The sequence below is a fragment of the Myotis lucifugus genome, unplaced genomic scaffold (genome assembly GCF_000147115.1).
Source record: "Myotis lucifugus unplaced genomic scaffold, Myoluc2.0 scaffold_26, whole genome shotgun sequence".
Lineage (NCBI taxonomy): Eukaryota > Metazoa > Chordata > Mammalia > Chiroptera > Vespertilionidae > Myotis > Myotis lucifugus.
In genome coordinates this window covers 4,256,786-4,270,920 of record NW_005871074.1, presented here as the reverse complement: position 1 = coordinate 4,270,920, position 14,135 = coordinate 4,256,786, and the positions used below count along the sequence as shown (strand labels likewise).

Genomic DNA, 14,135 nt, shown 5'->3' with positions numbered 1-14,135 from the left:
AATTTTGGGACCCCCTATACAAATCAACGCCTCTTATCTGGGCATCAACATGGGCCTTCTGAACATTTCCAGTTGACATTCTCAGTCTCAGTGACCACACCTCTTTTCTCTATTGAAAGAGAGCAATTTGCAGGAAGTTTCCTTGAAATGAAAAAGTGCATTTTAATTTCTGTGACACAGTGGACCTTATCATTATACAAAACATTTCCTACAAGCCAAGCCCACGGTAATCAAATTCCAGTTAACAGGTCAGGAACATTGTCAAATCAAATTAATAGAGCACTGATTATTAACAGGAGGAGGAGGAGGAGGAGAACAGAAGTCAGTGGGTAAAAGACTAGAATGCCGCAGAGATTAGACAAAAACAAACCAGAAGGGTTGGAAGTGGAAAGGAAAAACAAACCGAGGAGGACAGACAGACTGACAGAATGACTGAGAGAGGGAGGCAGTCAGGGTCAAGGCAAAACAAGGTTAGAAGTGGAGGAGTCATCTGAAGTCCCTGGCACAGCATGCCTGATACTAAGGGAGGAAAAAGAAACAAATAAAAAGAAAACCAGAGGGAGGAAATGCTCAGGTAGGAAGCACAGGTGGATGCGAAGTTGGAAGGGTTACCCCATACAGCATAACTCCTAACCTAGGCTGGCCAGCACAGGGAAGCCGAGATTAGGAAGCGAAGCAGCTGGTGCACTGCGGTGCAACAATGAACCAGGAGACATAAAAGTGGTGTCACATATTTTTGTGCCGCAAAAGTCAAGTGAGGAGTGGAATGTGAATGCTGATGTGTTAATTGCTTGTGTCTGCTGCCTCTCCTCCCCCATAGCCACAGGACAGGGAATTACATTTTATGGGGTGCTAATCTGTGAGCTGGTGCCACTGGAGCCTCCTCCATGACCTGGCATCCAGATCAGTATTTAGCATCTATGTCAAGAAGCAGAGGCAGCACCTCCCTGCTGGTCCTCCAGGGGACCCAGGACTCAGAGCAAGGCTCCTTTGGTTCCTGCGAGCTGGTTAAGAAATTGGAGTGCACACGTATTATTGCCAAGAAAATGAAGACCCTGCCTTCTGTATCCTTTTTCACTCACTCTATTTTTTTCTTCTTTTAAAATCGTAAGGGCTTGGTTGCGTTGACATCTTAACATCGTATCTTTAGGAAAACTGGGAAATGGTTTCTGCAAACTGAAAACATGGGCTCTAGCCAAGGACTAAAGGAAGACCAAGCATCACGTGTACTCTCAGGGATTCTTTTGACACGTTTTTGATGCTTAATAATAAAAGAATAGATTGACCTGGGTTTGTGAATACCTGGCATTCTTCCTATGTTCTGTAGGAAGGCACACATTTCCCTGTGAGATCAGTCATGGAAATAAAAGGGCAGCACAATAAAGGCCAAGGGGTCAAGCAAAAGTGCTAAGATGACCGATGAAAGCCAAGGCCCACAGAACACAGATGCGGGACAAGGATTCTGTATTCCCGTCAGCATTTACTGACTGCCTTTAATGTTTCTCCTCTGTTTCTGTTTGATTTTCCAGTGATTTCCTAGATCAGGTCACCCCCACAATATGAATGTTAAGAGAAAAATACTTGATGAAAATTATATAAATACCCCACCCCCTTTTTTCTCCTTATTTTTTTTCCCTAGTGTAAAATGGGGTCAATAGGACAACAGTAAATTAGAGGCAGTGCTGAAAAAGAGAAGCCCTCGGTCCAATTGGCAGCTCGGCCGTAATGAATGGAAAAGCTGCTGAGGCTTTGCTCTTTGGTTTGGCTGGACATTCAAGTGAATCAGATTGAGCATGTTTTTCAGTAGGATCTGGCCAGGCCAAGAGACAGAGGCCTTGTCTTTCTCAATTTTAATTGACCTTTAAGGTCTGACTTTCCTTAAGGGTTGACTGGTCTAGTCTTGGGACTGTGGAGTCTTTATTAACTCTTAAGATCTTACTAAGGGCGAATTGGTATATCTGAGCTATCCCTTACCTCACTTCTTTGCTCAGGAATGGGAATAATAAATTCTATAGGCAGACTCCAATGTGATAAAGTAGGAAAGATGCTGTTAGGGAGAAGAAGGGAGGTGGTGGTGGAAGGCTCTTCCTCGTGCAGGAAAGGCCAATAAGCCTTTTCAGAAGTGGGTCACTTTTTATCCCAAGGGAAGTGAACCATATAGATAACTCCCCTCATGTAGGCGACCAGCCACTCAAGTGCCATTGGTAGGCCCTCTCTTGCCTCTCACTCTTGGGAGGTGTTCTCTGATGTTCAAAGACCACATATAAATGCGGGGGGTTTCTCATTAAATGGTTTTCTCTTGGAAGATTTTTGGAGGAATGGACAATTCATTGAGTTTCTATTCCTGCAACTGGGAGAGCCTGCGACAGCCTCATTTCCCACAAATACTGGAAAGTGCATTAGCTGTCAACTGTGAGGTTATCAGCCAAAATGAAAGAGCAGTTGGAGGGTACCCTCCCTGTATGTTGTCACTGACACCAGCTGGATGGGGAGCAGCTATTCTGTTAATCAGGACACTGTTGACCATTACCCATTTCAGGGCTGTGTGCAGTGTTCATGAGGCCTGGTGCCTGTGCAGTGGAGCCTCTGGGAAGGGGGCACGGCTTCCCCTCCTCCCGACTGACCTTTTCTATCAACTATTTAGGACGAAGGCCTTCAGAAGGAGCATGCTCCAAATTCATATGCTCCTAGGAGATATTTGATGTTTACAGTATTTGATTACTTGTCTGGATAATCTTAGTGACTCAAGTTTAATTCCATTAGCACTAGAATTTCCACCTAAAATAGCACAAGGCTTATATCTTTCTGTTTTCTATTTCCTTGCTCAGGAGATAATGAAGCTGACTAGAGTCATGCTTGAATAGCTCCAGAAAATCAGAGCAATTCATGTCTGTTCATGTCATATTGTGTTGCAATGTAAGGGCTTTCTATGTTACTATATTGCATATGATTTTTATATTGTATGTCAAACTCCCATCAGTCTAAGATGTGTTGTTATTGTTTTTAGGGCGAAGAATTTAAAACTTCTTTGGTTCTTAAGCCCCTGGTTTGGTTCCTCCCATAGCCTTGTGTGTCATTCCAACTTACCCCAGCTCTTAAATAACAGCATGGCCAGATCCAATCAGTGGGTCAAGGAAGGTGGGATGTATGTGAATTTGTAGCAGGTGAGGTGATTTTAAACTCTAAGTGAAGCTGGGGAATCTAAAAGCTGCTGTGCTCAATAACATTTTGGGTAAACTAATCATAGATTGAAAGTGGAACAATCACTTTAGTTATAGCTGTATGATCCCTTCTAAAGAAAAAGGGAATTAGTTAGGAACTGAAAGGTAAGAGTAGGAAGGGAAAAAGATTTCAGCTCATAGGCTCTAAATTCTGCAGGCTAAAAGGAATGATGATTGGTCCATACCCATAAATTCAATCCCAAGATGCTCTGCCAATGCAGAAAGTTGACAAAAAAAGAAAGAAAGGGAAAAAGTTTCAGAAAAGAGTAATACACTGCACTCCAAAACACATTACACATGACTACTACGTCTCTCTGTGCGTGCACATTGAACAGGACAAATGGTGGTTGTTAGTGAAGCAGTGCTCAGGTACGCCCCCAGGAGTCCACAAAGGGAACTTCTCTTTCAAGGAGTGTGCAAATACCAGCACACTGAGACTTTATTAACCCTTAAAAGACCTTACTGAGGGAGAAGTTGTATAGCTGAACTATTCTCTACGCTCCTGCTCCCATGTTGTTTAGGAATAGAAATATCATATTTATAATTACAAAAGGCATTTGGCATTATTTCATCCCTGTCTTTTTAAAAGGTAGAGGCAAAGTTCCAGGTCGATGAAATTATTTTCCCCTAAGACACACAGTGGCAGGGCCAGGAATAGAAGCCATGAGTTTAAAAATTTGGTCTGAAAATTTTATTATATTGGATTTATATTTTTCTTTGGTTATGCTCTCATCTTTCTTGTTGATTTTTAAAAACACAGTCTCCTTGCCCTGGCAAGTGTGGCTCAGTTGGTTGGAGCATTGCCCTGTACACTGAAAGGTCGAGGGTTCAATTCCCAGTAAGGGCACATATTCAGGTTGGGGGTTCAATCCCCAGTTGGATGCCTACTTGAGGCAATCAATTCATGTTTCTCTCTCTCTCTCCCTCTCCCTTCTTCTCTCTCTTTAAAAAAAATCATCTTTGGGTAAGAATTTAAAAATTATTAATAAAAAACAAACTCAAGCCCTAACCGGTTTGGCTCAGTGGATAGAGCATCAGCCTGTGGACTGAAAGGTCCCAGGTTCGATTCCAGCCAGGGGCAGGTACCTTGGTTGCGGGCACATCCCCAGTAGGAGGTGCGCAGGAGGCGGCTGATGGATGTTTCTCTCTCATCGATGTTTCTAACTCTCTATCCCTCTCCCTTCCTCTCTGTTAAAAATCAATGAAATATATTACAAAAAAAAAACAACAAAGACAAAAAACAACTCTATCTCCTTGTCTCCTAACTTTCTACTTTCTCCACCCCTCATGTGATATTAACAAACATTTCTGCTCCAAAAACCAGAGAGGGCACTGGGGCATCAGAACCTGCTTCCAGCTTCCTCCTGTCATTCCTGTATGGCACAGCAAACGCTTAATGCCTTTTCCAAATTGTTAAAAAAAAAAAAGGGGCGGTGAGGGGGAGGATTCAACTCCTGGGAATTCCTGCGGCCTTTAGTTAATTTTATTACTCCCTCAAATAAAAGAGAGCCAGTCAGATGATCACTCCACAGTGCTGAGCTCTGAGCCAGGCACAGGCATCCAGAGGACCCGAGGGCAGGCCAGGAAGGGGACTCAGAGGTGTGAGCCCCCGGCCTGCACTCCGCAGAGGCGCCAGGATTGCAGGCCTGGCAGGACCTGCATGGGCTTAAATGGGTAGAGGGGAAACATAAGGCAAAGAAGAAAAAAGCCCTAGAAATGACACTTTCCATCCTTGAAACAAAAAGGATTAATCAAATTCTACCAGATGGGGCCCTTTAGGAGCCATAGTGTGGTGGCAAGGCAGGGCCAGAATGAAAACAGAATTCAGGAGCCTATATTCCTCCCCTTGATCCCTGATTAAAGAGACAGCAGGGCGGTCCACCAATATGAAAAAAACACCTCTTAAGTTTGGCAGAGAGGGACTTCTCTTACAAAGCCATCAGTTTGGGCCTGGACAAAGCGCCTCCTACAGAGAGGGAAGGGTAGGAGCTAAGAGAGCTGGAGCCTTCCTGGTTTCAGGTCCTGCCTCTGCCATTTGCCTGTTCAGTGATTTTGGACAAGTTAATTGCTCATTGGCAAAATGCTTATGATACTGACACATGCCTCACAGGGTGACCCTATGGAATAAAGAAGCCGTGAAATGGGTCGGCCAGTGGCCAAAGGGTTTAACAGCTTGGAGAACATTCTCGTCTGGATGTTCCCCTTGGGCCGGTTACTGCGTGGAGATTTACTTTTGACTAATTTCATAGCCAGGAAAACTCTGAAAGCTCCTGGGATACCTCAAGAATTTAGACTTTAAAAACTCGCCACCTCTTAAGAAAATGAGGTTTCACAGATTTTAAAAAAATCAAATAGTTCATTGAGTAACAATGATAAAGAAAGGCACTAGATATAATAGGGAGTCCCTCTGCCTGGGGTCCAGGGTACTCAGGCAAATAACTACATTTTTCATAAATTAAAAACCAGAGGATGTGGGGTTGATTTGGCTGCACGATGTTCACAGTAAAACAAATGTATTCAAATCAAAACAAATGTCTCTTGCCTTTGTGCAACAATTTGACAAATGGACTTTCTTTCTTTTTTTTTTTGTTCCCTTCATATAAACTTTGGAACACCAGGTATGAAAATTCATGTTCGGAGGGAGTAATAATAAATTTCCTTACACATTTTCATGAGGATGTGACTCAAAATTTCTCTCTAAAACTCTCTCCATCTCTTGCCTTTTGCTCCTACCAGTCAGTAATAATTTAAGGGTTAAAAAAATCAAGAAAGATCTACAGAAACTCTTCCCAGAGAATCATTACTCCATGCCTACGTGAACACTGCTAATGATCTGTATTAGGTGCATAGAAAGCTTGGTTAAGTCTTCAATAAAATTAGTAGCATGCCCATGCATACATATTACTGCATTTACATTTATAGGTAAGTCTGTGAGCCTAACTATAATTTCATTTCATGGGAAGTCATTCATATCAGGCAGCTCCAATTTCAAATAATTCAAAGGGAAATTGGTACTTAAAATTGGAATCTCTTCTGGCCATAAGCCCTAACAAGGAAACAAGCAGAGGAAACATGCATCAGTCATTCTAGACCTGGAGCAAACACTCTTGTAATTTATTTTTACTATCAGTGGCTATGTTTTTTCATTGTGAGTCAAGAAAAAAATAATACACAAACACTTTTCATTTCATAAAGAGGTTATTACTTTCTATCTATTCTATTTAATCTAATGTTGGCTTGGGCTCATTATGCATCATACACTTCCTATTGAATGTCTGCCTAGCCACTCCATTTTCAAATTAAATTAATAATTCAAAAACACAAAGGTTACTGTAAACAATTCAGTTTCCTTTTCTACATGTGATTTCCTGCTGTGCAGTAAGCAATATAAAATTTTAATTTAAATCCGCGAGTCTTCAGAAACTATTAAATATTGACTCACTAATCCTTTGTTTTATAAAGGATTTTATAATTGTTTGAAGAAAACTGATTAACCTGCAGGTTAATTTAAATTTTCTATTCCATTAGTGAAATGAACAATGAAACAACTTTCTTTGACCAAAGTTACATGTTCATGCAATTATGGTTTCTGTTAAAATTTGAAGACATTCGGGATTTTATTCTTTAACGTCCTGGGTCTCCTTATGGAAATAATCTCAGAGACTTGTGTATAGTCTTGCCTTCCTGCACCTCTGAGGTTTCTAAAGGAGTTCTGTCAATGTCAATTCTAAACGGGACCAATTTCATGTCTCACTTTTTAATTTTCAACTTACCTTTACAAATGTAATAGGAGACTCTCTCCTTATTCCGGTTTCCATGTGCACAAGAGCACACTCACACACACACACAGCAAAATCTCACTACACTCGGGTGGGATTCATGATAATTTTGTCGTAGATTGATGTGCCTTTATTCTACTGTTAGCAAGATACATGTTTGATAAATGAATGAATAACTTGTTTTAAAAGATTTAGAAATCAACATAAGTAATTTGTGCAGCAGTAACCTATGATTCAAAACTACTTTTAAGGATATCTGCTAAGTTTAGTCATTCTGAGAATAGGCCTAAAAGTTCTAAAACTGCACTCTTTTAAAGTATTATATAGTTTGGGCTATTCTGTAATTATTTCCTATAAAATGTTAGTTTATATATGACATACTTGCCCCATACTTCCTCTAACTATTGAAGCCTTCAATGTTTTATTCCCCTCTCCATAAAGTATATAAATTGATTATGGATTGCCTGTACACACACACACACACACACACACACACACACATACACACGAACACAATCCTTTGAAGTAGGAATTGTGTCCATAGGTTAAATTTGAAGCTGACTAGCCTTGGCAATATTTTCCTAGGAAGCACTATAAATATGTTTTATTTCAAGGCACATGGCTGCCTTCACAAAAGCCATATAAAATAAACATTTGTTCCATTCTTTTTATAATTTAAATAAGTTCTGATAAATCAATAAAAGGCCCCATAGGAAACTCTAACCAGAAAAGTTGCATCAAATCCTGATAATGTAATTTATGTGTTAATAAGCATTGTAAAAGTTGGACATTCTTTTGGAACATTATTTTTCCACTGGAAATGTGGTTTGGCAAGTTAAAAAAAATGACTCTCTTTAAAGCTGGGGAATATCATTTCTTTTAAAATTTATGTTCTGTGTTTCAGACTTTATGAACACTAACAAGTACATTTTAAACATTACCACTGTGGCTATGTTTTTTATTCTTTGTGCAGCCTTCATTGCTACTGAACATAAAGTTCTTAGAACAGCAAACATCTATTTTCCTGTCTTCTATGAGGGAGTGTGCAGAAATAAACATTGAGAATTTATGACACGGAGGTTAGAAAATTAACTCTGGCCTAGACAAGTTTGGGAAGCAGTTTCTGATCAGAGGGCCTTGCTTTTCTGGGCACGAGGCAGCACCAATGCACAGTCATTGCAGATTCTGTTCATAAATGTGCTTCTGATCGATCTTTGTTAAATCAGGTTAAATGGGAATGCTGCTTTTCTGGATGTCTTCCAAAAGCTCACGAAAGAGTTTGTTCAAGGAGTCACATTTTGATTAAATACACAGTGTGGCTCTCTTTAAATAATATCTTAGGACAGAAAATGCTCTCAAAGAGAAGTTGAGAATATTTTCTCTGGTTATAACTGTCAGATCCAATGGCATTATTATTTTTAGAAATATCTTCATTTTTAATGCTTTTCTCTATGCAGTAGCCCAATATTGCCTTCAGTGCACAACAAAACGATATAACACCAAAATTTTTAGTATAATGCAAATGTTCAGAATTTTTGTTAAATTATAAAGTATAATTTCATTGTATTTATACAGTTACATGGACTAGCTAAATCTATATTGTTTGAATACCAACACATAATTTCTGAAAGGAATGGCTTTAATATATAAATTCTCTTATTTTCCTTCTATTTTCACTTTCCATCTTATCGACTTTTGAAAAATTATAGCTATGTAGAGAAAAATTCTGTTCACTAAATGCATATGATTTCAAGATTTGTCAACAAAGTGAAGATTGCATTTGAAAATTTATTAATATCAATTTACCAATTTTTTACAACAGAAAATGGCCAAAAAATAATATTTGATATGTAGCTCATGTAAATATATAATTAGTACCATTTCACTCAATAAATGATTCAATATTATGGGTCTAATCTCCCCCTGATGCACAGGAAATTTATTTTTCAATGGCACTTATTACTCTAGGACTGTTAACCTGAGGGACTGAATCTTATTCGCTGCGTGCATCTGAATAAGGATAAATCCACTCTTTTAGAGCCTCCAAATGACCAGCTCCTATCACTGTTTCTTGTGTTACATAAATTTACACTGCAATGAGCTATGTGTTATATTCAGGGCGAGCAACTGATACTCTAAATCAGAGGTGGGCAAATCCAGCCCACTGCCTGCTTTTATAAATAAAGTTTTAATAGTACAGAGCCATGCTCATCACTTTATGCATTGTCTATGGCTGCATTTGTGCCACAATGGTAGAGTTAAGTCAGTATTTACTGTCTGATCCTTTACAGAAAAAAATTGTCAACCTTTGATCTAAATGGATAGCTTTATGGAATCCATGTTAAATACAATACCTTGGAAGCCCCAGTATTAAAAGCTATAGTCCCAATTCACAATAGAATGACAAGTACATAGTTCAGTTATCCATGCCATAATATGCAACATGAATTGCGTTATTTAGGAATGATGTTCATGGAGCCATAGAAACCCACTAACACTTCTAAGTTCTGCATTAAATAATATATTATCTAGCCCATCCAGTGTGGTTCAGTGGTTGAGCATCAACCTTTGAACCAGGAGGTCACAGATTGATTCCCAGTCATGGCACATACCCAGGTTGTGGGCTCAATCCTCAGTGGGGCACGTGCAGGAGGCAGCCGAACAATGATCCTCTCCCATCATTGATATTTCTATCTCTCCCTCTCCCTTCTTCTCTGAAATCAATAAAAATGTATTTTTAAAAAAGAACAGAAATATATTATCTAGAGGTGAACTGTTATATTTCAAAGTAAATAATAAATATTAAAAAATCTATTTTCCCTTAAAATTACCATTGACACTAGCAATAAAGATATGCTAACATAAACAAATGATTATTTAAACTAGTTCTGAATCACTTGTTTCCTAAGCAACATAAATAGAAGCCAGGCTCTCTCATTTGCTGTGAAATGTTTGTTTGTTATTAATTTTCCTGCTCAGTGCTTTTTTTATACCTAAATGCAAACTGCTGGTTAATGAAGAAAAACATCTGAACTCTTTTTATTATGTTTATTCGTTATAAATACATTCTGAAACCAAATTTAACTTACCATCATTTCAGTGCATACTGGTTACAACTTAGCAACATCTTTCTCAGGATGTTGTCATTTTATAAAGAAGATGGACTGTTCAGTGGAATGCTTTTATTTTATCAATAAAAGTGAGACTTTTCAATGCCTTTATTATAAATGTACTGCTTGATATTGGCTATCATTTTGTATCACATTATTCAATATCAGTTTCAGAAACACCGGGAGCCTCACACACCTATTAGGTTCTCAGAGCCAACTAGCCATGAACAGAGGAAGTAATACAATCGCTTTTGTTAATGGTCTCATGCGACAGGCAGAGGCAGTCAATGTTAGACCTGGTCAAACACATCTAGCTCTAGGTGAAATCTGAGGGGAGATGCAGCAACAAGAAAGCAGCACCGACTGAGCATGCTCCTATTCAGGCAGAGACAGAAAGGGAGTGGACGTACTGTAGAAGCTGGCCATTACGTAGTTTTGGCAACGATCACCAGTAAACTCATTTGGGCACCTGAGAGAAGAAACAAAAAACAATGGTAGAAAAACAGAGAAAAAGAGAAGAGGTGAATATATGCTAGAAAGAAGCTCCTTCAGTGTCATTTGACCGAACTTGGTGAGTTCACCCTCAGGAACGGAGTCTTTGTCCTAATCATGGTTTTCAGACTCTGGCGTTTCCCCCAAAGGGTTAGAAATCTGGACCAAATGCGGTCCTCATGTTTGTATGACAGGAAGATTCCAGTATTTTAAGTGACTGCTTTCTTTCAAAGGGAGCCACTTAAAATTAAAACATCATCTCGGTTTGCTATTTGATAACTTCAAACATTTGGAAGGACACTTTTTTGGTTGGCCTGCCTGCCATGGTTGCCAGCATCACTGGCCACTCTGGTGGGTCATTCTTTTAAATTGATGACCTTTCGGGCCCATGTTGTGAGACAGCTGAACAAGGTCAGATGCAATGGTTTATGCCCCGAGTGGTGAAACCATAATTCAAACAAAAGGAATCCGTTACAACTGAGCTGTAAAAACACCAAGTGGTAGTGCTTGTTGCTGTAGTTTTGGGGGAAAAAGCAAATTTCAGATTATTTTAACATACTTTCTTGGTTTTGGACTTTCATGGGCACATTCTCAGTACATCTTGCTCCAGTGAATCCAGGTTGGCACCTAGAGGGCAAAAATGTGATAAGCAATAGAACGCTAAGGACATTGAACTTTCAGACTGGCAATTTTCCTCCTACGGAATATGGAGATTCCTACAAATGACCTGGTGACTGAACAACATAAAGAAAAGAAAAGACAAAAAACATTTAGAAAACCATGTCCCATGAAAACTGTGGGTATATATTTTTGTTGTTATTGAAATGCTTCAGTCTTCATAAGTTAACTGAAATTTAACTAGAGTGAGGTTGAAAAGTTGGATGGGGCTGGCAAGACCCGGGCAGCTAACTCATTTTCCCTTTGGCATTTCCTTAGTTGCCACTGATCCTTGACTCTTCCTATGTTAATAAGAGTGACCATTTTGTAAGGAATATAAATATCTAATCACTATGTTTACACCTAAAACTAATATAATATTGCATTGCCAGCTGTCATTGAAAATAACTTAAAAACAAAACACTGGTTTTGGTGAGAGCTTACATGAGAGCCCATAACCTTCAATTATTTAAATCATTCTGAGCTTTTACTTTTATAAACATTCAATTTTGTACTTATTTCATAGGTATTTTTATAATTTAAGTCATCAAACTGCATTGGAAGTCAAGCACTTTTGCACCCTAATGATTACTGACAAGAGAAACTACATTCCCTGTATTAAAAAAATATATTACATATTAGGTCTCATTTTTAATGTTGAAAGTGAAAGAGGCCCATTTTTATTAGAACAAATTTCATTTCATTCAACTATTCTAAATACAAATACATTTTTAACACTTAAACATTAAAACTTCTACAGTAGTACTTGATGTCATTTTGCTTTTGAGGTAAAATTATTTGGAAATTGTATAAAATTTAAATTTTATTCACTCACATATATTCACTTATCAAAATTCTAGAATTGATATACTATTGTTCTTGTAGTGGAGCTATTGTCCCTAAATATGGAAGTCCTTTACAACTACTCTTTTTGTGTTGTTATTCCAGTAACAAAAGCATTTCAGATTGAATTCATTTTACCCACTATCATGCTCTAATAAGAATGGGCATACCTTAAGCTCTATTGTTACTAGGGCCATCAAAAGATTCTAAGAAGCAAATATACTTACAGATGCTCAACACCCAAGGCCATGATTATTACTAATAGTTTATCTAAACCATGAACATCATGCAAAGCACCTAATGCAATTGAGTTCTGATAGCACATACCTCATGATTTATACACAACCCTTCCTTCTCCAGAGTAAATAAGAGTAAACACTATCTTTTGGCATCAAAGAGAAGTGAACAAAACTATTTATTTTTACTAACACAGGGGTGATTTAAAAAATTCCCGTTAAAGCCAAATTAAATGCCAAAAAATGTTATCACGTGATTTGGCACATCTGATTCTCCTACTTTATGAAGAATGGCATGAAAGATAAAATACTGGCAGTTCCAAATTTTCAGCCTCATGTGTACCTGTGTAAACTTAAAGTATAAATGATCATTAACAATAATATCAATGAGCTTAACAACAAACACCTTGTATTGATTGATATGGCCATTTTGAGCTCTTCAAAGTCAATTTTATATAAATTAGTTGGTTATTTTTGGTTAGAATATTTTTGCTTCAGTAAATAGAGGAAGATCTACTCAGAGAAATAAAGAAATAAAAACTATAACCTTTGAGGCTGGATTACTTCTCATAAAGACATCACTCTACATGCTTCAGTAAGAATGTCTTCATAGATATACAAGAAAAATGCATGGAAACCTACTTTCCATATAATGTATTTGACATAAATTTTGAAAGTATTTGGGATTTTTATTTGTGTATTTGTTTCTGAACCAGGACTATAAATCCATATAGACATACCCTGTAATTAAGCAGGTAATTTCAGAATTAAATGTATTCTACAATGATTATTTCATCTTACCTGTTTGCCTTCTTGAAAAAAAAAAAAATTCTAATATTGTTCACACAATGATCCACTATTTTCATGCAAAGAACTCGATATAAGATATGTGAATAATGTGTGTTTGTGTAGGGGAGAGAGAGAGAGAGAGAGAGAGAGAGAACTATAACTATTTGAGGTCAGGAATGCACTTATGAGTCCCTTAAGAGAAGGAATGTGCATTTATTAGAAAATTGTCATGTATGCATCATAGATGACAGTTTTGAGATCAGAGGGCACAGAACAACTAGGTGAAGGGGATAAAAAAAATCTCACCCAATCAATTTTATAATGAGTATGAAATTCTATAATGATGTTTCCCAGGAAACTAGCATTATGGGATGGTGGTTTATCTCTATCATAAGATGATACAGAATATTTGGTACAGTAACACTAGAGCTTAAGGTGTGCCCGTTCTTTTTTGAATTATCGGCTATGTCTAAGCTAGAACTATCCTTTCACTAATGTTGATCTTCACTCAGATACATTTTCCTAGTGTGAAGCCTTATTATTTTTCAGAGTGTGCTCCATGGACCAAGAGCACCAGCATCTTCTGGTTCTTGTTAGTGGAAATGCAGAATCCCAGGCCCTAGTCCAGAACTACTGAATAAGAGTTTGTATTTTAACAAGATCCCCGGGAGATTTGCATGTACATTAAAGCATAAGCTGTCAGGGACCCTGACCTTGGAAGATGAAGGCTAAGGCTCGCAGCATCCTGGCACCATCACATCTTGGATGTGAGCAGCCCACTGGGCTTCATAGGGCCTTAGTTTTTCTCAGTGATAAGATTAAGGAATTTAACTAAGCGATTCTCAAAGGTTTCTTTTACCATAACAGTATTGGGAATGGAAGCTCATCCTAGCACATGGAATCACTGTGCCAAAACCCCTACGTCATTTCTTTTGAATGCATTACCAGTCAGGAAGGACTCAAGGACTTCTAAAAAATCTATTTTGATAGAATAAATTTTTAAGACAA

The 14,135-nt window shown here is 38.2% G+C and overlaps 1 protein-coding gene across 15 annotated transcripts in view; it reads right to left on the bottom strand.

The window, feature by feature from the left end:
* Positions 1–14,135, bottom strand: part of NRG1 (neuregulin 1) — a 202,802-nt gene that overhangs the window by 17,893 nt on the left and 170,774 nt on the right. For 6 of the 15 annotated variants that reach the window (XM_006086206.3, XM_006086197.3, XM_023751860.1 and 3 more), the window contains one exon: positions 10,521–10,579. The exons of 1 other annotated variant lie outside the window; for it this stretch is intronic. In XM_006086206.3, coding sequence (XP_006086268.1) covers positions 10,521–10,579 — 59 coding nt within the window. Of the gene's footprint in view, positions 1–10,089; positions 10,455–10,520; positions 10,580–11,161; positions 11,230–14,135 lie in introns of those variants that run through there. 8 more of the 15 variants (XM_006086205.3, XM_023751858.1, XM_006086196.3 and 5 more) reach the window with 3 other exon arrangements.